The sequence below is a fragment of the Panicum virgatum genome, chromosome 8K (genome assembly GCF_016808335.1).
Source record: "Panicum virgatum strain AP13 chromosome 8K, P.virgatum_v5, whole genome shotgun sequence".
In the NCBI taxonomy this organism is placed as follows: domain Eukaryota; kingdom Viridiplantae; phylum Streptophyta; class Magnoliopsida; order Poales; family Poaceae; genus Panicum; species Panicum virgatum.
In genome coordinates, this window is record NC_053143.1 from 50,828,818 (window position 1) to 50,847,652 (window position 18,835).

Here is an 18,835-nt window from a genome sequence, read left to right on the forward strand (position 1 = left end):
AAAAGAAGGCAGAGGAATTTGTTCCTGTGCTGTGTTGTGAGGCTGGGAGATGAGCACAGCATAGACAGGTGCCTGTCTATGCTGTGCCAAAATGAAGAAAGAGAAGCCACACATCATCATCGATGTGCTAGCTTTTTGTCGATGTAGGTGGAAAGTCTTTGATGGCGAGGATTTGGTCCTCGATCTAGCATCATCGATGTCGTGCTGTAAATTTTGTGGAAAATCAGTTACTTTGTTTGCGTAATCAAGCATATAACGAGATTGCATCAACGGTTCAGTACCAAAGCACAAAGTCCATTTTTGGGATGCTGAAGATTTGTCAAGGGAAAGGCATTATGATTCTCTAAAGCTTCTTCTGCGAATACAATAATGCGCACAAGCTAGAGTCACAAGATGCCTTTACATTATCATACTGTACTAACCTTTTAAAAATGAATTATACCATATAACACTAGAAACGGCATCGTTCTTTTGGTCTCTTTTTGAGGTGATTAGAGAGCCTCCATTCACTGATTCTCAGCCCGTTCGGTTGCTTGTAATTGGCTGAGCTGGTGGCTGGGCGTACAGTTGCAGCTGGTAGCTACTTTTCCTGCTGGAAAAAGTGGCTGGCTTATCCACTGAGATGGCTGGTACCCTAGCTGAGATGCGCGACGCGAAAGAGCGAGGGGGGAGCCGGTCGCGGACGCCGTGGCTTATCCAGCTGTCAGGCTGGTGATGGGCTGCCGGATCAGCCCGGCCGTTCCCATCCCAGCCCAGCCAATTACGAGCAACCGAACAAGTTGTCACTCTTTTAAGTTTAAAAGCGCACTTAGTGGTAAGTTGCTTACAGCTTAGGGCAAGCCCAATGCATGTGGCTCAGATGGCATTACGGGTGGGATCCGTTGCAATTGACAATAACTATAGTTAGGTCCACAATGGCAAAAGCCTCTGGCAGAGATAATATGGTTCCTACTGGGTCCCACTTAGTCTAAAAAAATCAGCCACCAGAAACATCCGTGAACTCTCATTCGCGCAAGAAAAATCCCCATCCGCGCTGTTCCTCCGCCCGATCCCCAATTCCACCGGCGGCGCTCGTTTGGTTTCCAGGGTGGCCATGCTAGATCCCGCAAATCCAATCCATCCCCAACCTCCACCACCCGGCCTATGACTCATGGAGATCCTTCTGGTCATGGATTGCCCGTCGCCCGGGGGTACGCCCCTCTAGCACTGGCGCCCTATCTCCTCTGTGATTGGATTCATGGCGAGCCACGGCAACGACGAATCGAGGTGGCGGACTGGTGCCACATCCCTGAACAGGCGCGCACCATGGCCAACCTTGCTCCTACGGCAGATCCTTGTGGTGGAAGAGGATCCTGGGGTCTGCATCTATGACGATGGTACATGCGAACAATAGGTATGAAAAGTTGCTTAGTAGCTCTTGCCTGCATCCATTGCTTCCAGTAGATAATAATCTATTCACTGATAGAAAATTATACATAAGAACACTTGGTTGAACAGCTTAATTTCACGGTTGAGACAATGTTACTAGTACATGCTTCAGGTAGGCATACAAGCAAATTAGATGAACTGAGTAAACACTACTACAATATAAAGTTCATAACATACTAATAAACTCTAGTTTTGTTGTGGCTGACTACCAAATTTTTGCCATATGTGCTCCACCAAATCAGCCTTGAGACGCCGATGGATTGTTCGATCACGAATATTCGTGTCTTGCTGTAGGACCTGTGCAAATCCATGGACTGGGCCTTGGGCAAGTCCGGTAATTTATGCAGAAACTTGAGATTGTTCGTATGTGTTGTCATCAGGTATCCCATAGGAGTCCCTCTCATCCTCAGTTATCATATTGTGCAAAATAACACAAGCATACATAATATCAGCTAGTTGTTCCCTTTCCCAAAGTCGTGCTGGATGACGGATGATGGCCCAACGTTTTTGCAAAACCCCAAATGCACGTTCGACATCTTTTCTTGCTGATTCTTGACATTGTGCATACAATTTAGCCTTGTCATTTTGAGGTCTAGTAATCGATTTGGCAAATGCAGCCCACTCTGGATAAATTCCGTCAGCTAGATAGTATCCCATGTTATATTCTGTCCCATTGACGGTAAACTGAATGGTTGGAGCTCTTCCTTGTAGCACTTCATGTCAGACCCGGGGCAGCAGGACTGCTCACGGGTATAGAATATTCTAGAGTAGGGAGTACCACATAGATACACCCTACCTCCAGTGTAACTATTCGTACAAAAGTAGGACTAGCCAAAATACAAGAAAACTACCCGACCCACTCGGAGTAGGACTCTAAACGTACTCAGCTAGGACTTTCCATGTAACCCCGTTCCCCCAGATCATATAAGGGCGAACGGGAACCCCTCCAAAACATCGAACAATACCAGAGGGAATACAAACCAACACACAGAACGTAGGGTATTACGCTCCGGCGGCCCGAACCTGTCTAAATCCTTGTGTTCCTTGCACCATCGAGTTCTGATCTCGGCGAGTCCCTACTCATAACCACTCTCCTTGAGATACCCATCGGAGAACCCGACGGTAAAACACCGACACTTCAGTGAATAATGGCGACTGTTTTAAAACATTAATATCATTGTTTGAACCAGCAACACCAAAAAAGGCATGCCAAATCCATATGTCCGCACAGCTTCAAGCATGATAGTGGGTACACCAATATCACCACCAGGGGCGGAGCCCAGTGGAGGCGAAACTGGGCTCCGGCCCCCCTTGCCTAGAGCAAAATTTTAAGACCCGTGTATTGGGCAACGCTTCCAGCCCACTGTAAGTCTTATATGACCAGCCCAAGGTCAAAACTAAGGAGCAAGCCCATCATCAGGCCACCTGTACTCAATAGTTTACCATCCAACTAGTTCCTAGCAAGCTTACGGAGCCGGTCAGCCCAAAGCAGCAGCAACGCACGGATGCCAGTAGCTGAGGGCCAAGGAGGTGGCATTGTCCGGCCTATGTGCTGCCCCGGCCACGGTGATCTCGCTGGCTCACAACTCGGTATTACTGTAGCACCGCTAGGCAAATCCCCCCCCCCCCCCCCCCTCGTTTTACTTCACCCTCCGCCACTGATCACCACTTGTGAATTGTCCCTTCCATGCAACGTGTGAATTGTTGCCGGGTAAGCACACCTGCAAAAACTGCCCCTCCAAATTACATGCACATGCACCCATACTTCCCTATTCCTCCCAAGCTTGCGATGACCATTGAGATTTTGAACCAAATCGTCGGAGGAAATACACGTGTGGGACCAAATTAAACAAATATTTCTCATATATTTAGCTTTCTTGCATGGTGTTGAAACTCTTATGAAACTCTTATTAAACAAACAGCCTGAATTCCCAACGCTTCCCATTCCAAGCTTGCTGACCTTGATTGCACATATATATAGCACTAAACTAACAGGAGGACACAGGAGGCCACTGAACATGATAAATGTTGTTTAGCTTTTTTTTTATTTGAGGGGGATAAATGTTGTTTAGCTACCGCTGGAGAAGTAGCTGGCCTGAAATTTTTTTATTTCTTTTGCAAGACTCTGATTAAGGATGCCGTGGGCCCCATCCTCGACATTATGGGCTACAAATAATTTGGGCTTCTGAGACAGTTATGGGCCTCAGCCCATCTGCCTCGGTCTTTTTTTATTTTTATATTTTTTATTTTTGTTTTTTACAAAAATATATTTTCGTGTTCGAAATTTATATGAATATACCCCGGCCGCCCCGCTGCCGGGCGGCCGGGACCTGGCCGCCCGGCAGCCGGGCGACAGGGGCTTATCTGCAAAAAAAATCGACAAAAAATTGCGCCGAGGTCCCTGGAGGACTGGCCGCCCGGCAGCGGGGCGGCCAGCCCTCCAGGCCGCCTGGCAGCGGGGCGGCGGGCCCTGGCCGCCCGCCTGGCAGCGGGGCGGCGGGCCCTGGCCGCCCGCCTGCAGGGCGACCGGTCCCCCCAACCCTATAAGGTGTTGGCTGCCCCTCACCCCTCATTTGCCTCACTAAAAATCCAGAAAAAAAGAAAAGAGAGGGAGGGAGAGGAGGGGTGAGGGAGAGGCAAAGCGGCGAAGCCCTGCCGGATTTTCAAGCCGGCGACTGTAGGTAACTAAAATTTTCTATATTTTATAAATAGATTATGTTGTAATTATTTTTTTGAAACAGTAGATTAGCAATCAGTTCAATTATTGTTAGGAGTGATTAGTGTAACAGTAGAAATTACAGAAAAGGGCCTGGTGCAAGTGGTAGTGCTTGCCGCCTGTGAACCGAGAGGTCACATGTTCGAGCGGTGGTCTCTACACATTGCACGGTGTGTGGGAAAGACCTCCTGCTAATAACCTCCCCCAGACCCCGCGCAGTCCGGGAGCCTACGGCACTGGGTACGTCCTTTCCTTTTTTTAGTAGATTAGCAATCAGTTTAATTATTATTAGGACTGATTAGTGGTATATTTAGATGTAGTTACTTGTAGTGATTAGCGTTGATATAGTACATTAGCAATCTAATTAATTAATATTAGTAGTGATTATTGCTAGATTAAATATTAGAAAGTAATAGAAAATTATTAGAGAAGTATTAGAAAGTCTTAAAAATTGTAAGATAATATTAGAATATTTATAAAATGTTAGAAAATATTAGAAATTATTATGAATTGTTAAAAAATCTTAGAAATTATTTAGGAAATATAAGGAACTATTAGAAATATTTAGATGTGTGTGATTGTATTGTATTGTTTTGATCTTACGTGGTAGGTATGGCCGGAGTTACTCCTGCGATGCTGGACCCAACAATAGACTCGGGTCACCGGTCCTTCCTTGCGAAGGTTCAGCACCAAGAACTAAACGTGCTGCGTTCACGTCCACCTGCAGAGTTGGTTCCTGTAGACCCACGATGGGTGCCCAGGTGATATGTCGTCTATTTTCTGTTTTTATCCGTTATACATTTCGTTATATAATGTATTAATATTTGTGCAGTATATGATGCAGGCTGAGCGAGGCAGGTCTTCTCACTGTGGCTCGTCTTGCTGAGAGTGCTTTGGTGAAGCTAGACAGGTCTCTACTTTCAGCTCTCGTTGACAGATGGAGACCTGAGACACACACGTTCCACCTCCCTTGTGGGGAGATGGCACCGACCCTGCAGGACGTTGCGATGCTGCTTGGTCTTTCTATCACCGGAGACGTTGTCGGGCCTCGCGTGGTACCTTCTACGTGGCTGGAGGATCTTGAGGAACGTTTTGCAAGTGTTGCCACCACGATTGATCCTGAAGGTTTCAATGAGCACCCACAGTCGAAAGGCCCTTCCAAGTCATGGCTCCTACAGTTTCAGGTACAATTTCGTACAAAACGATGTGTTGATGTATTTTATGCTTTGAAATACCTCATGTGTTTCTTATTCTCAATGTTCGTACTTCATTGCAGCCGGATCTGTTGGCAGCCGATGCTGATGAGTACAGCGTGACTAGATCACTCGAGGCATACCTGCTGTGGTTGTTTGGGTACATCATGTTCAACAACTCACACGGCCACTGTGTGGATAGGGTGCTTCTGCCCTACGCACAGGAGATCGCCGATGCAGATGAGGATGCCATACCCTTATATAGTTGGGGTACAGCGGTTCTTGTATGCACATATCGTGGACTCTGCAAGGCATCATGGTAGAATGATAGGAATGCTGTCCTAACGGGGTGCCCAATTCTGCTACAGCTTTGGTCTTACGAGAGGATTGCTATCGGTCGTCCTATGATTGACCAGTCACCGTACAAGCTGGATATGTCCGGTGACACGGAGGACGACAGACCCACCATGGGGACTCTCTAGTACTCTCGACCGGTATGGACCCGATAAAAATTTAGATTCTATGCATACTATGGTCATACATTGTTCCCTCAATACCTTTCTTATGGACACATAATTTTTATTTTTGCAGAAAACATGGGCACATGTACAGACCCGGCGGTCTTATCCTGAGTTTGTTGCCGAATTTGATCGATTGACCCCAGAAGACATTGTGTGGGAGCCATACAGTCCTTCGGCTATAGCCGCACGTGCACCGCTTGGGATATCTTCGGTGTGCACACAGGACCAGGGCCTATGGATGACTACTGCAGCTTTGGTGTACGACATTGCAGTTGAGGCCCACTGCCCGGATAGAGTCATGAGGCAGTTCGGTCGACGCCAGTCTTTCATTGTGTCTTCAGCGTTGGATCGTGTTCAGCGCCATGATCATAGGTAACAAAAATGTATAAGCCCCCACGTACTAATAACGTGAAATTAATTTCTATTTAACATGCAGTTTATAAAGGGCTGTACATCCTTTCTCGACAATGTGGGTCACTAGATTACAACCATGGGTGGCTGCGTGGGATGATGCAGGCGAGCAGTTGGCTGAGGATACCGGTCCACACACTGAGCCTTCGTTTCGGGCATACCTGACCTGGTACGAACCGAAGACTCGTTGCCGTTTGACTTATATTGACATGCATCCACAGCCGCATGTTGTGACTTCGCAGGATCGCTATGGACGATACAGGGATGAGGCATTAGCTGGGTGGTGAGTAAATGTTGACGACATTTTCGATCTTTTAAGATTTGTATACTAAGTTTTTTTTTTGTTACAGTTCGAGGCCTGTAGGTTGCTCGAATTAGATTGCTCACTGAATGTAATGAGGATTCATGGCGGGTCTACGATGAGCATGCCGGCACAACTCGAGGCCTGGACCACTCAACATGATAGAGCCCGAGGCATCCTTCAGGCCTTTGGTACGCGGACGGAGTACGAGGATTCCTACGGATCGTCGCAAGCGTCGACGTCGGTTCCTTGTGGTCCCGTATGGCAGCAGCCTCCCTTATACCACCGACAGTACGAAGGTATGGTGTGATATTTATCAATCCGTATGTTTATATGCAGTATTTAAATACGACTCCACACAGGGTACGGGTACCCCGGTTCTCAGCCCTATGGAGGGCCAGGTGCCTCGCAAGGGCTCCATTTCAAGAAACCCAATTTACCTCTATGCCACCAGCTGAAGGGACTTTAGGTAAATATGTGGTGCATAATTTTATTTGCTTATGTTTTATGGTCGAAGGCTCATGCGTTATTATTTATACACAGGATCACAACAGTTCACCGGAGCGGGGTCATCTTCGTAACCCCTTATGCCGCCACCAGGAGGATATGAAGGAGTTTCTTCCTATCCACCACCACCTCCACCTGTAACACAGGGTACGTAGTATAATTTGTACGGAATTTCATTCACGTATTGAATGTTGCTTAAAAAAATTTTTGTGATCTGTAGGGTGGTCTGAAGACAACGACGCGGCCTCCTTCGACGACTTTACACGGTTGTTTGCTACGCTTGCCCAGGACGATGATCCCAGGTTGTATACACCTGTGGCTTTGTTACGCCGTCCTGCCAGAGACGTTGGGCTACCGGAGCGTCATAGTTACCCTACAAATCACGTACACGCACAACGTAAGAGAGGTCGGAATGGTAGGGGTGGTTAGTTGTTGGCACTTGTTTCTCTATTGTTATTATGGACTGTTTCGACTGTTCGGATTATGGTTGTTTATGATTGTGGTAGTTTACTTGTCATTTGTTTCTATAGATATTATTGATGTGAACTTGTTATGTTTGTGGGTTCCATAATGCTCGTGAAATAATGTAAGTTCTTGCGAATTTTTTCCGTGATTTAATGAAGGACAAGTTAGGTGCGGGAGGAGTTAGCGGCCGAGATCCCGCCGACGATGATGACGACTACCGCATACAGCGTAAACTTCGTGACACGCTCGTATAGCTCAAAATAGGGACCATAGTGTATCTAGCTGCGAGTATGAGATCACAGGTTGCCACTGCTCAGCACGGCGATCACGGGTTTCCCATATGTCGCATTGTTTGCCCAGACAAACGTGACAAAAGACGACAGCCCAATAGCAGTGCCATTTCACCATTTCAAAAAGATGTGACAACACGGCAACCACACCAGCTCACCTTCAAAACAGTCTCTTGGGCGTGGACGACGGAACTGTCATTCTACAGCGAAGGTCTATGGCGTGTAGTGGGGAAGGCGGCATCTAGGCACGATCGACCGAGCGGCAGCGATGCAGTGCTATGAGTCTGCATGCACTTAGATGCTCTACATGCACAGAGATGCATCGAGTAGTCACTTCGAGAATTGAATCTAGCCTTTTCAGTGTTCGGTCAGCTAGCCTCTTCACTGTGTTGTCATGTAGGCTTTTCAGGTGCATTTATGCTCCACACTCCGGATATCAAACCTTTGTGCGCCTATAAATACTCCGAAGTTTGTGAACTCCCAGCAGCACTCAAACACCAAAGCTCATTGTATACCCAATGTCTGGAGATGGGTCTAGCGGGAAGAATTACTACGGTTTTGGGAAAGGAAAATGGGGAAGAAAGGGAGACCCCATAATATGGGAGGGGCCTCTTGGACCTGATTTCTTTCCGGAACCAGTGTTTGAGTTTCCGCCACAGCACAAGAGTGAATTTACCAATGAAACTCCTCTTCGACAATATGATAACCGTAGAGAACCGTGGCCAAAATGCAGACATGGTGAGGACTGCTTAGTGCAGATGTGCACCGACGGGATGGATGGCGGTCGGCGTTTCTTCAAATGCCCACACACATGGGTAATACTCGGTTGTTTTATTTCTTTATCTTCATTGAGACACCTTACATGAAATTTATTTTGCAGTCTTCAGATGCTCCAGAAAACTGTGGTTTTACCAGGTGAGTCGATCCTGCAACAATTGATTCAGTTCAGGAGTTCATCGAGTACCTCCAGATAAAGATCTTTGATCTGGAATGTAAGGTGAACCATTACGAGGAAGTGAGCGAGGGTAACAAAGACGACGAAGATGATGATACCAGCAATGCTTTCGCTTCACAGGATGAACCATGCACTATTCCTTACTGCAACTGCCCTTGTCACAAGAAGAAGGGCCATGCCCCTCCGGTACCACCGCCTGCACCACCTGCAATGGGTGGATACTGCGGAGAAGGCTCAACACAGTTTGCTACGTGGGGGTACGGCTACGAGGACTACCTAGTGCTAGTGACATGCTGCATCGTTGTGTTTGTTGTATTTTTTAAAATTACCTAAGACATGTTAGCTTAGTTCAGAATCTGTTTACCGTAGTTGCAACGGGTTCTACCATGCCACTGCATGTCTGATGTGTGTTTCATTAACATTGTATTATGATGTAATTCTCATGGTTTACCTTGTGTAATGCAGTTTTTAGTTCTTAATTCTTACTGTTATATGATGTGTGGTTCACAGTATTCTAGTCTCCAGAAAAAGTCCGAAAATATTAAAGGCAAGTTCGAAGCTTCATTAGATTGCTTGTGCGTGCGTGGCACCTTGGCACCGTGATCTGTGGCGCCAAGACGTGTTATCTCGGCGCCACATATTACGGCGCCAACCCTAGGGTCTATTTCTGCAAAAAGTTACAAAAAGAGCACATATGTGAAATTCTTTCGTGAAAAGGGCTAAATTACAAAAATTACGGCCGGTCGCCCCGCAGCCGGGCGGCCTGGGGGGCCGGCCGCCCCGCTGTCGGGCGACCGGCCCCCAGGGAGCTGCGCGCAATTTTTTCCGCGAAATTTTTTTCAAAAATGTCCCTGCCGCCCCGTTGCCGGGCGGTCACGTCCCGGCCGCCCGGCTGGCCGCCCGGCAGCGGGGCGGCCGGAATATATTGCTGTAAATTTCCAAATCGAAAATATATTTTTGTAAAAAATGAAAATAAAAAAACCGCCAGTTATGCCAGCCAGAAGATTGGATGCGCCAATGCCCATGGACTCCAATTTGTCAACAACTACCAGCTCTACTACTACGGCAGCAGGCAGCAGGCAGCAGGCAGCAGGAGGGCGGCAGCCCACCGATCCCCTGACTGAGATCAGCGAGCAGGCGATCTCCTCCCCCTCCTCCTTCCCCGACGCCGGCGACCCTGCTCCGACGCCTCATCCGGGATCACCGCTCGACTCCACCTCCTAACTCAGAAGCAGCCATGGTAACCACCGCACTCGCATCTGATCTTTGACTTCTCGCTAGTACTTGATTCGTTCCCCACTCCAAGATTGCATCTTTAGCACCGTTGGAGGCGCAAAGCTATAGGTGCTTAGATCCCGCTCTGATTCCCGCTGTATCTGGTACAGAACTACATCATCGGCGCCTTCAAGCCGCCCTGTGACATCTTCGTCACCTTCTCCGATGAGAGGACCCGGAAACAGGTGCGGTCCGGTCCTCTGCATTTTTCTTGATTTCTCAAGTTACCGTCACAAATTTGTATCGGACCGGCTGCTGGGCTGATTGATTCGACGGTCTTGTGATTCTTGCAGGTGGCAATCAAGAAGGACAACGGGAAGACGGCCACGGTGCCAGCCTTCCAGAGCCCTGACACCATCGCCGGAGAGGTAGTGCCAGTGTGTTTTTGATGCGTGTTCATTCTAACCTGTGATTTTGAGTGCTGGGTAAAATTTGTGATGAATTGGTGGTGATCAGGTGTCCATTGCTCCCGTCCCTGGTAAAAGGCTTGAGCACACCGGTATTAAGATCGAGCTGCTGGGTCAGATAGGTAAATATTTTGCGAGACCCCAACAAATTCTCCCTTGCCCCACTAATTGATTCTGAATATAAGTGCTTGAATGGCTAAGCTAATTGCATCTGTAGGATGTTGTATTGGCAGGCTTACTGAGTAAGGTTGCTGAATGTGTGATTGTTGGGGAAAAAAAATTGCTGTGATACACTCATGGTTAGACTTGTGTAAGGCTTACCATGATAAAGTATGAGCAGCGTTGGCAGAGAAAATGTAAAATAAAAATGTTAATGCGAATTGCGCCTTCTATTATTTATCTTTCTGATAATATTGTATACAGCAGCTCTTTGATAATTCAGACTCCGCAATATTCTAACACTATTGTCTGTGGTCATTTCTATGGCAGAGCTATATTTTGACAGAGGCAATTTCTACGACTTCACTTCATTAGGTAGGTTCTCTCTTGAGTTGTTTTTTTTTTCAATAGTGTGCTGTACAATAGCCCAATGACCTCGTTTTCTATTGAGATATCCATGTACAACATTTATTTTTGTCTATATGGTATGAACTGAATCTTGGTAAACTGTTGGGTTTTATATTGTTGAGAAATCATAAGAGACTAAAAGTGCAACTTATGGAAACTTAAAAGCTGCAGTGGTGAAAAAGCTTAGTTTTTACTCACATCACTCCTTAAAGATTATTAGATATCTAACATAGCACCTCTTGGAGCTAGCTTACTGTCTCTCTGTAAGTCAATCTGATCCTTGAAGTGCCTGTTTTGTCCATGCAGTGCGCGAGTTAGAGGTTCCTGGTGAGATCTATGAAAGAAAGACTTATCCTTTTGAGTTTGCTACTGTTGAAATGCCATATGAGACGTATAATGGGACAAATGTCAGATTAAGGTTGGAATGCATCTTAAACTGCTTACACTATGTCGTGCATAGTTTATTACAAGAATAGCTTGCATAATGTGCAGCATCAGCAACATTGATTACATTATATCTGAAGTATGAACTGCCTATTTCTTGTGCTTGCAGGTACATATTGAAAGTGACAATTGGCAGAAATTATGTCGGCAATATTGTCGAAACCCGGGATTTCTGTGTAAGTTTAAACTTCATCTCATACCTCCAACTTGCATAATAGAGATGATTTTAATCTGATTAAATGTCACATTTTTTTTTGGTATTCTACCCCTTTATGAAATGTTCTTGAATGATCCCAGGAGATTTAAGTTTATGTTCCTATTTTCTACTTCATTTTTAACTTATTATTATGTTTTTTTTCTTTTTTTTGCAGGTAAGGAACTATTCTCCCGTTCCCACAATTAACAATAGCATCAAGGTGTGTCGTCATAACTGAATGGCTTAACTTATTGATAACTATGAAACTTCATGTTCTGGTAGCATACCAGTAGATTGCCTGGTGAAACAAATGTACAACTAAGAATTTGATCTTCCTTTTCAGATGGAAGTTGGAATTGAAGATTGCTTGCACATTGAATTTGAGTACAGCAAAAGCAAGTAAGCTCCATAATTGAAGATTAATTTGATGCGTTTTAATGGTCACCAGAATGGCCAAGTCCAGAATTCTGATTATCTTTCCTATGGATGAAACCTTATTCAGGTACCATCTCAAGGATGTCATTGTAGGGAAGATCTATTTTCTTCTAGTCAGAATAAAGATAAAGAACATGGAGCTTGAGATTCGTCGGCGTGAATCTACAGGATCTGGTCCTAACACATATGTTGAGACTGAGACACTAGCAAAATTTGAGCTGATGGATGGTGCCCCAGTTAGAGGTATTACTATTTTTTTCCTCTTATTTTCTTTTTCAAAAGAAGACATCATGTTCAGGAAAACTTACTGTCACTTATTCAGCTCATAACTGTTTAAATGGTAACCTGCATGTAAGCATTGTTTGGTGCAATCTTTTCAAAAAGCATTGTTTGGTGCCCATTAAGACATGTGCAATGTATTTTCTAAGTAATGCTCCACTTGGTGCTGAATGCTGAGGTTATCAAAAATCATTGTGCAGGAGAATCTATTCCAGTAAGACTATTCTTGACTCCTTATGAGCTGACCCCAACTTACCGCAATATAAATAATAAGTTCAGCGTCAAGTACTACCTGAATCTAGTCCTTGTTGATGAGGAAGACAGAAGGTATTTTAAGCAGCAAGAGATCACCATGTATCGCCTTGTAGAAACTCCAGAATCTTCATAGATTTGTGTCACTGAGACTTGAAAGCAGCAAGAGGCACACTGTGTGTTTGTTGCAAAAGAGCACCAGAGAAACTTTGACCCTTTCTTCTGCTTGTACATAATTTTCCTCAAGGGTAATGCAGTCCTATGCACCATGTGATGTTGCTTTGCTAATTATTACTCCTTTTCATTTATTAATTCAAATCTGCCTGACAGTTGCTGTGAAATTGTTTGGATCAAAGAGTTCTAAACTTGTTTTCTTTCTTGTCATTGTTGGACATGTTTAGGAGATTCATCGTGTCTATTATAACAATTTGCTGCTTCTTTTTTTCTCATTTGAAAACGATGTCTGTGCATCATTATCTCCAGATTGTTTGACCTTGTGTCTGATTGTCATTATCACTCGTAGAATTCTGAGCAGTACAACCTTTTCTCACTCTTTTTTATTGGCCCTGACTGGTAGGGTTCCAGCTCCCATAGTTTCAGATTTGCTCCGCGCGGCGCTGTCAGTGTGGGTGTTTGGCTAGCACAGCAGGTTGGCTCCAGATCCTGAAATGAGGGTGGAAAGGGTGAGTTGGCGGCGTTTGCTAATCCATACTGTGTGTTTGCTTGTTTTGTGTGCTGGTTTCATCGAATGAACGAGAGGCATTATCTTCCTTTGTAAAGAGAAATCGTTGCTATTTTCCAATGAAGCTAATTTTTTTTCCAACAAAAATAACATAATGAGCAATGGACACTTACGAGGTTCAAATTAATTTGCTTACAGTATGACATGTCTAAATTGATAATCCTGGAGCAGGTATCAAAATAGAGTACATATCCATCACAAGCAAAGACCACAGCAATGGCCAAACGCATCCGTGTTGTCAAGTCGATCCATTTGAAGCGATTTGTTATAAAACATAAGTACTTGTTTAGCTTAAGAGGACAACACATTTGCATCTCGATTATACTCGCATATTCTCCAATACGAAGTTGTGATTTGTGAAGGACCATTGAGTTGCAGGATCATTTTCTCTCTCAAAGAACTGGGGAATTTTGACATGTCTGCTTTCGGCTTATTTCTGCAAAGGATTATTTATTTTTCTTTCTTAGACATTGCATAGCATTTTTAGAAGCTCGCAAAGGGTATTTTGAGTTGCAGGATTGCAGGCCGATCAGAGTAACTTCAACAGATTGATCTTTTTCTTTTCACTTTCTCACTATATAGGGAAATCATCTTGCTCAATTTCAACATATATGGAAGAAGTGCTCCAGCAGATTGATTTTCCCCCCTTTCTATATGAAAAGGGAGATGCAATGTCTCCCCTTTCTATTAGAGATTGGAGAGATATTATTGGGGATTGAGAAAAAATATAGAGGAAAGAGAGATGAAAAATCAATCTGCTGGAGTATGTTTTTTCAACTTCAATCTCTTATATTGAAAAAAAATGAAAAGAGAAAAAGAGAAAATCAATCAGTTGGAGTTCTCTCATCACTCGCAAGCTCTCACACTCTTTCTATAGCTGTAGAGAACCCGACCGTGGGGCCCTCCATCCAATCATCCAACCCCACGTCATCTCATGACATGACGCCACGTCGCCATGGTCACCCGCAGCAGCACGCCGCATGATGAAGCTCGCACAGCCTCACATGGTGATTGCTCCACACGCGTCGGTGGTCGCCACTCGTCAGTCGACACCCCCACCAAGGCCCTGTTTGTTTCTCCCTAGCATAGCATAGCACACAATTCCCAAGAAAAGAATCTTACATGCATGGAGTACTAAACGAAGTTTATTTGCAAAACCTTTTCACGGATGGGTGTAATTTTTCACGACGAATCTAATGATAGTAATTAATCGATGATTGACTACAGTGATGCTACAGTAACAATCCTCTAATTGTGCAGTCAAAGACCTCATTATGTTTGTCTCGCGAAGTAGAACAGGGCTGTGGAGTTAGTTTTGTAAATTACCTTTATTTAGTACCTCTAATTATTGGTCAAAATTTTTGTACTACTTGCGCTACTCTCATCCAAACAGGGCCCAAATCCTCCTTCCTCCCCTGTTCCTAGAAAGAGCCAAGCGAAGCAGGAGAGCACCTCACCCTACCCCCGCGGACGCAGTCAACGCGGGAGGCGCCGCAGCTTCTCCTCCCGCCCGTCGCCGTCGGCGCCGGCGCGTACCGGGTCCGCGGGCCTCTCGCGAAGGGACCCAATAAGATAAGCCTCCCCCTCCTCCCCCGTCCACCTATAATAAACCAGCAAACAAGGCAAGCGGCAGCAGGACTCGCGAGGAACAGCGCCCGCCCAATCCGCCGACCCCCAATCTGGCCGCCGCCGCCGGCCGGCCCGACACGCTGGGATCTTTCTTTCCTTAGCTGATCGGTCAACGCCGCGGATTTTATTCTTCTTCTTTCCCTTCCTTCCTTCCATCCTCCCTTCCATCCTCCCTTCCTCCCCCCGGGGCTCTGGAGGTTTCCGTAAACCCGTCGTTCGTCGCCGCGGCGCCGCCCCTCCCCCTTCTTTCTTGCAGAGGTGAGAATCCGCCGGGCCCTCGTTCTTCCCTCTCTTTCCCGGATCTAGCCTAGGTTGGCCGATTGGGGAGGCAGGGTAATCGGGAAAGGTGGGATTTTGATTTGTCTGTCGGGGGAGAGGGGGGGGGGGGGGGGGGGTTGGAATCCCAGGTGAGCTCCGTGGCGTGAAGGTTGGATTTTTTTTCACGGGTTTGGTGCCGTTCGTGGGTAGGAGGCGAGATTCTGGAGACACGTCTGTCGATCCTCTGTTTCTTAGTGATATACGATTGGATGATTTGGTTGATAGACGCTGGAATCGATTGGGGTGCAGCCGGCCTGATGAGTTTTTTTTTCTCTCTCGCATCAAATGGGGTGGATTGCCGGATTGTGGTGTTGTGTTACCAGTCTGAACTGTCTGTTCTGTCAAGAATATTGTGGGATGGTGATTAGAGGGGGGGGGGGGGACGGGATTTTGGTGGTCCTGTAGCCGAAGCTTTGCGTTCAAGTCTCAACTTGCAGAAAGATGGAACTTTGTTGTCAAGTTCAGATACTTTTTGTCTTGATTTCTCTCTATCGCTTCCTCTGAAATAACCTGATTTTCTGCCTGCCACTGATAGGTATTGACGAGCAGTCGTTCCATTGCGACGGCCCTTGGATTGCCTGCTTCGGATTTTTTAGGGCATTTGGATTGCACATCAGTTTGCTGCCTTTGAGCATTTGGTGTCTGGTTAGTTGGGACTCGAGGAGTTCTGCTTAAGGAACTCCTCTGTGAAGGTTTGCTTGGATTATGGGAGCTTTCTGTTCATGCCTGCAACCTGATTATTCTGACCACCATGGGAACCACACGTCCTCAGCGTTTAGGAACTGCATGTGCCTCAGATGTTTTACTCAGCAGCTCATCAATGCGGTATGCTGTTCTCACCCTGGTTGCCACATTTCTTACATATTGAATTTTGTTCTAGTCAGAAGTGAGCAAATGATGTAGTTGGGATCAGAAACATTAGCTGATATTTCTGAATTCAATTTTTAAAGGGAACAAGGTTAGCCATAATTGTGCATTGCAAATAGATAGCTGTATTAACTTTTCAGTTAGAACATTTATGCAATGGTATGTCATGTAACTATTTGAAAAAAGGAAACGTTGCCGTGTGATTTTTTTCAGGTATTGAAAACTTTTTTTTTCCTCCTGAGGAATGAGTACTTGACAACTTATGTAGCATACTGTTCTCATTGATAACATTGTGTTTGTTGTTTCAGTAGTTGTCCAAAATTGATGAACATACTGAGAAAAGTAATATACTAATGTAGACGGTTCCTCAGTTAAAACAATCACGTTGCTTTCTAGACTGGTTGATGGCAAGCATGGGGAACTCAATACAACAAATAAGATGTTCCACTTAATTATACTGATTTAATATCTGATAAAATAATTAAATAAACAGCTTGTATTAGCTGAGCTGATTCAGGAAGGAATGGATGCAATTTGACCTTCTCTTTTGTTTTCAGTACACTGTTTTGTTCCGAGCTGGATCAGTGCACTCTGTTTCTCAGGCTATAGAAGCCACCCCTGTGGATTCAACTGAGAGTTCCTTTGATACATATCGTTCTCCCCCAAGACCGCTGCCCTATGACGATCCACGATTTTCCCCTCCTGCTCGTGACTGGTTAAGACATGAGACTCCAAGCCATTCCCCAGAGGAATCAGAACCACTTAGAGCAAATGGTGATGATGAGGACATGGAGACACCAAGTAGAATTGACAAGGCAAGTAAAACAAACTATGACACAAAAATGAAGATATGCAGCTCTGCCTATGGAGATAAGGTGCCACCAAAGGAACATGGAAATTACTTCAGCTACTTTTTCCCATCTGCTGAAGATGAAGATGTCTGCCCAACATGTCTTGAAGGTATCAGTACGCGACATTTTTATCTTCATTATATATTGGAGAGGTGTTTATTATTTTGCAAAATGCTATATCTAAATTTCCTGAAACATGGTATGTGGTAAACAGATTATTTATAAAAATCCTTGCGACTATGGTCACTACTCACTAGATGTATAGATTCGTGCCAAGTTAATGGAATACCATCCTCAAATCTCAAGGATGAAGTAACCCTTTATGAGCATTGTATTTTCTCTCTCAACATTTGATACTCATTCTGACATGATTATACCAAAATGCAGATTATACATCTGAGAACCCCAGGATACTGACGCAGTGCTCACACCATTTCCACCTTGGCTGTATTTATGAGTGGATGGAAAGAAGTGAGGCATGCCCTGTCTGTGGAAAGGTAATGAATTGGAGCTCTCTTTGCACATTATAGTTCCAACTTCTTTACATACTATAAAACAGCAACAAAGACTTTAATCTGCATGTTACTGTATTGGAATTTTGTAAAAGTAGACTACGTAAAATACATTGCCAGGAACCTGTATAAAGGTAACCTTGGGATGATAGTACTGTGTGCATTAGGGATTTGATGCAGATAAATATTTAATGTTAGAATTATGCCTACTGCATTTTGACTATTTGATATGTAGTACGGCAATAGGTGAAAAATGGGAAATGGGTGATCTCTGATTGTTGTGTCTGATTTTTCATTGATTCTTCTCCTTGATACAAAGATGCGCAGTTCTTCTGCGTATTCGAGAAAAAAAAAGATTTTCATTGATTAGTAAGCTGGCCTGTGTTGCCTGAAGTTTTAAGCAGTAGTAAACCAATAAATAAATGTATATTGCTGATTCATTTTTCACACTATGATTTTCTTGTATGGACTCTTAATTGACCTCCCCACTATTTTCTTGTATATCTGCAGAAAATGGAATTTGACGAGACAACTTAATCATCTGTCTGGACTCTACATCTTGGATTAACAACCTCATATGGTACTCTGAAAAGACAGGTGATCTAGCTCCAGGAAGTTCTCTGTAAATACACCCTGTAAATAGTGAATCGGTAATGCGCTCTTCGCCATACAGTGTTCGAAATGCTGGATCAGTGCACATAAACATTCTTTTTTATTTCTTCCAAATAGTCAGCAGGTGAAGGTTTCCCCTTTTCCTGTCTGCGCCCCTGCCTGGACAGGGCTTAGAGGCGCTGTGATTGTCGGTGATAGTATCATCGGAAAGATGTAAATTAGCGACATGTTTTCATATAATCATATGAAGCCCCACGCATGGTTCTGGTGGTTCCAGGGTTTTTAAGGCGTCGCCTAGGCGACAAGGCGGTTCCCCATCGCCTTGCTTAAGGCTCGCCTTAGCCCGGCTAGGCATTGCCTAGGCGACTGAGCGGCTCCCCATCACCTCGCCTCGCCTTACCGCTTTAAGAACCTTGGGTGGTTCTTGCAATAACTATTTGGCTTCAGATAATGACACGCTGACATTGTAGTGGTGTCATTGGATTGAATTTCTGAGGTGTTTGATTAATTGTTTCTGTCGTGTAGCTGATTGCAATCCATGGTGTGGCATTGTCGTGGTCATTGGATCGAATTTCTGAAGTGGTTATTGCTAGTTGTAATCCATGGTGACATATCAAGAGTGATGGTACTTTGATACTCTTTGGATGGGTCATGTTTTTCTT

At 44.9% G+C, this 18,835-nt stretch overlaps 2 protein-coding genes and 1 long non-coding RNA gene across 5 annotated transcripts; all 3 read left to right on the forward strand.

Moving 5' to 3' along the window:
• The first annotated feature begins 875 nt into the window (after positions 1–875).
• LOC120645090 lies at positions 876–7,630 on the forward strand. Of its 3 annotated transcripts, XR_005664127.1 has the most exons (11): positions 4,034–4,109; positions 4,755–4,905; positions 4,989–5,328; positions 5,421–5,831; positions 5,929–6,230; positions 6,295–6,438; positions 6,512–6,552; positions 6,620–6,869; positions 6,933–7,039; positions 7,114–7,224; positions 7,298–7,630. It is a non-coding gene; the product is annotated as an uncharacterized LOC120645090 (long non-coding RNA). The 3 variants fall into 3 exon arrangements; XR_005664128.1 differs by lacking the exon at positions 4,034–4,109 and adding an exon at positions 876–1,393 and having other exon boundaries at positions 6,295–6,552; XR_005664126.1 differs by having other exon boundaries at positions 6,295–6,552.
• Positions 7,631–9,777: 2,147 nt separating this feature from the next.
• Positions 9,778–13,051, forward strand: LOC120645091 (vacuolar protein sorting-associated protein 26A-like). Its single transcript, XM_039921838.1, has 11 exons — positions 9,778–10,027; positions 10,173–10,247; positions 10,356–10,430; positions 10,519–10,591; positions 10,959–11,003; positions 11,343–11,454; positions 11,590–11,656; positions 11,852–11,896; positions 12,020–12,075; positions 12,179–12,354; positions 12,591–13,051. The coding sequence occupies exons 1-11, from the start codon at positions 10,025–10,027 to the stop codon at positions 12,776–12,778; spliced, it is 915 nt and encodes a 304-aa protein (XP_039777772.1). The 5' UTR covers positions 9,778–10,024; the 3' UTR covers positions 12,779–13,051.
• Positions 13,052–14,780: 1,729 nt separating this feature from the next.
• Positions 14,781–18,818, forward strand: LOC120645092 (E3 ubiquitin-protein ligase At3g02290-like). The gene is made up of 5 exons (XM_039921839.1): positions 14,781–15,271; positions 15,867–16,156; positions 16,756–17,158; positions 17,437–17,546; positions 18,072–18,818. Exons 2-5 carry the CDS (start codon positions 16,037–16,039, stop codon positions 18,096–18,098), a joined length of 660 nt encoding a protein of 219 aa, XP_039777773.1. The 5' UTR covers positions 14,781–15,271; positions 15,867–16,036; the 3' UTR covers positions 18,099–18,818.
• The last annotated feature ends 17 nt before the right edge of the window (positions 18,819–18,835 follow it).

Coding starts and splice junctions, on each gene's coding strand:
- LOC120645092 (XM_039921839.1), top strand. CDS start 16,037: ATGGGAGCTTTCTGTTCATGCCTGCAACCTGATTATTCTGACCACCAT. Junction 16,157..16,755: donor CTCAGCAGCTCATCAATGCG/GTATGCTGTTCT, acceptor TTTTGTTTTCAG/TACACTGTTTTGTTCCGAGC. Junction 17,547..18,071: donor CATGCCCTGTCTGTGGAAAG/GTAATGAATTGG, acceptor GTATATCTGCAG/AAAATGGAATTTGACGAGAC.
- LOC120645091 (XM_039921838.1), top strand. Junction 10,431..10,518: donor CTGACACCATCGCCGGAGAG/GTAGTGCCAGTG, acceptor GGTGGTGATCAG/GTGTCCATTGCTCCCGTCCC. Junction 11,657..11,851: donor TCGAAACCCGGGATTTCTGT/GTAAGTTTAAAC, acceptor TTTTTTTTGCAG/GTAAGGAACTATTCTCCCGT.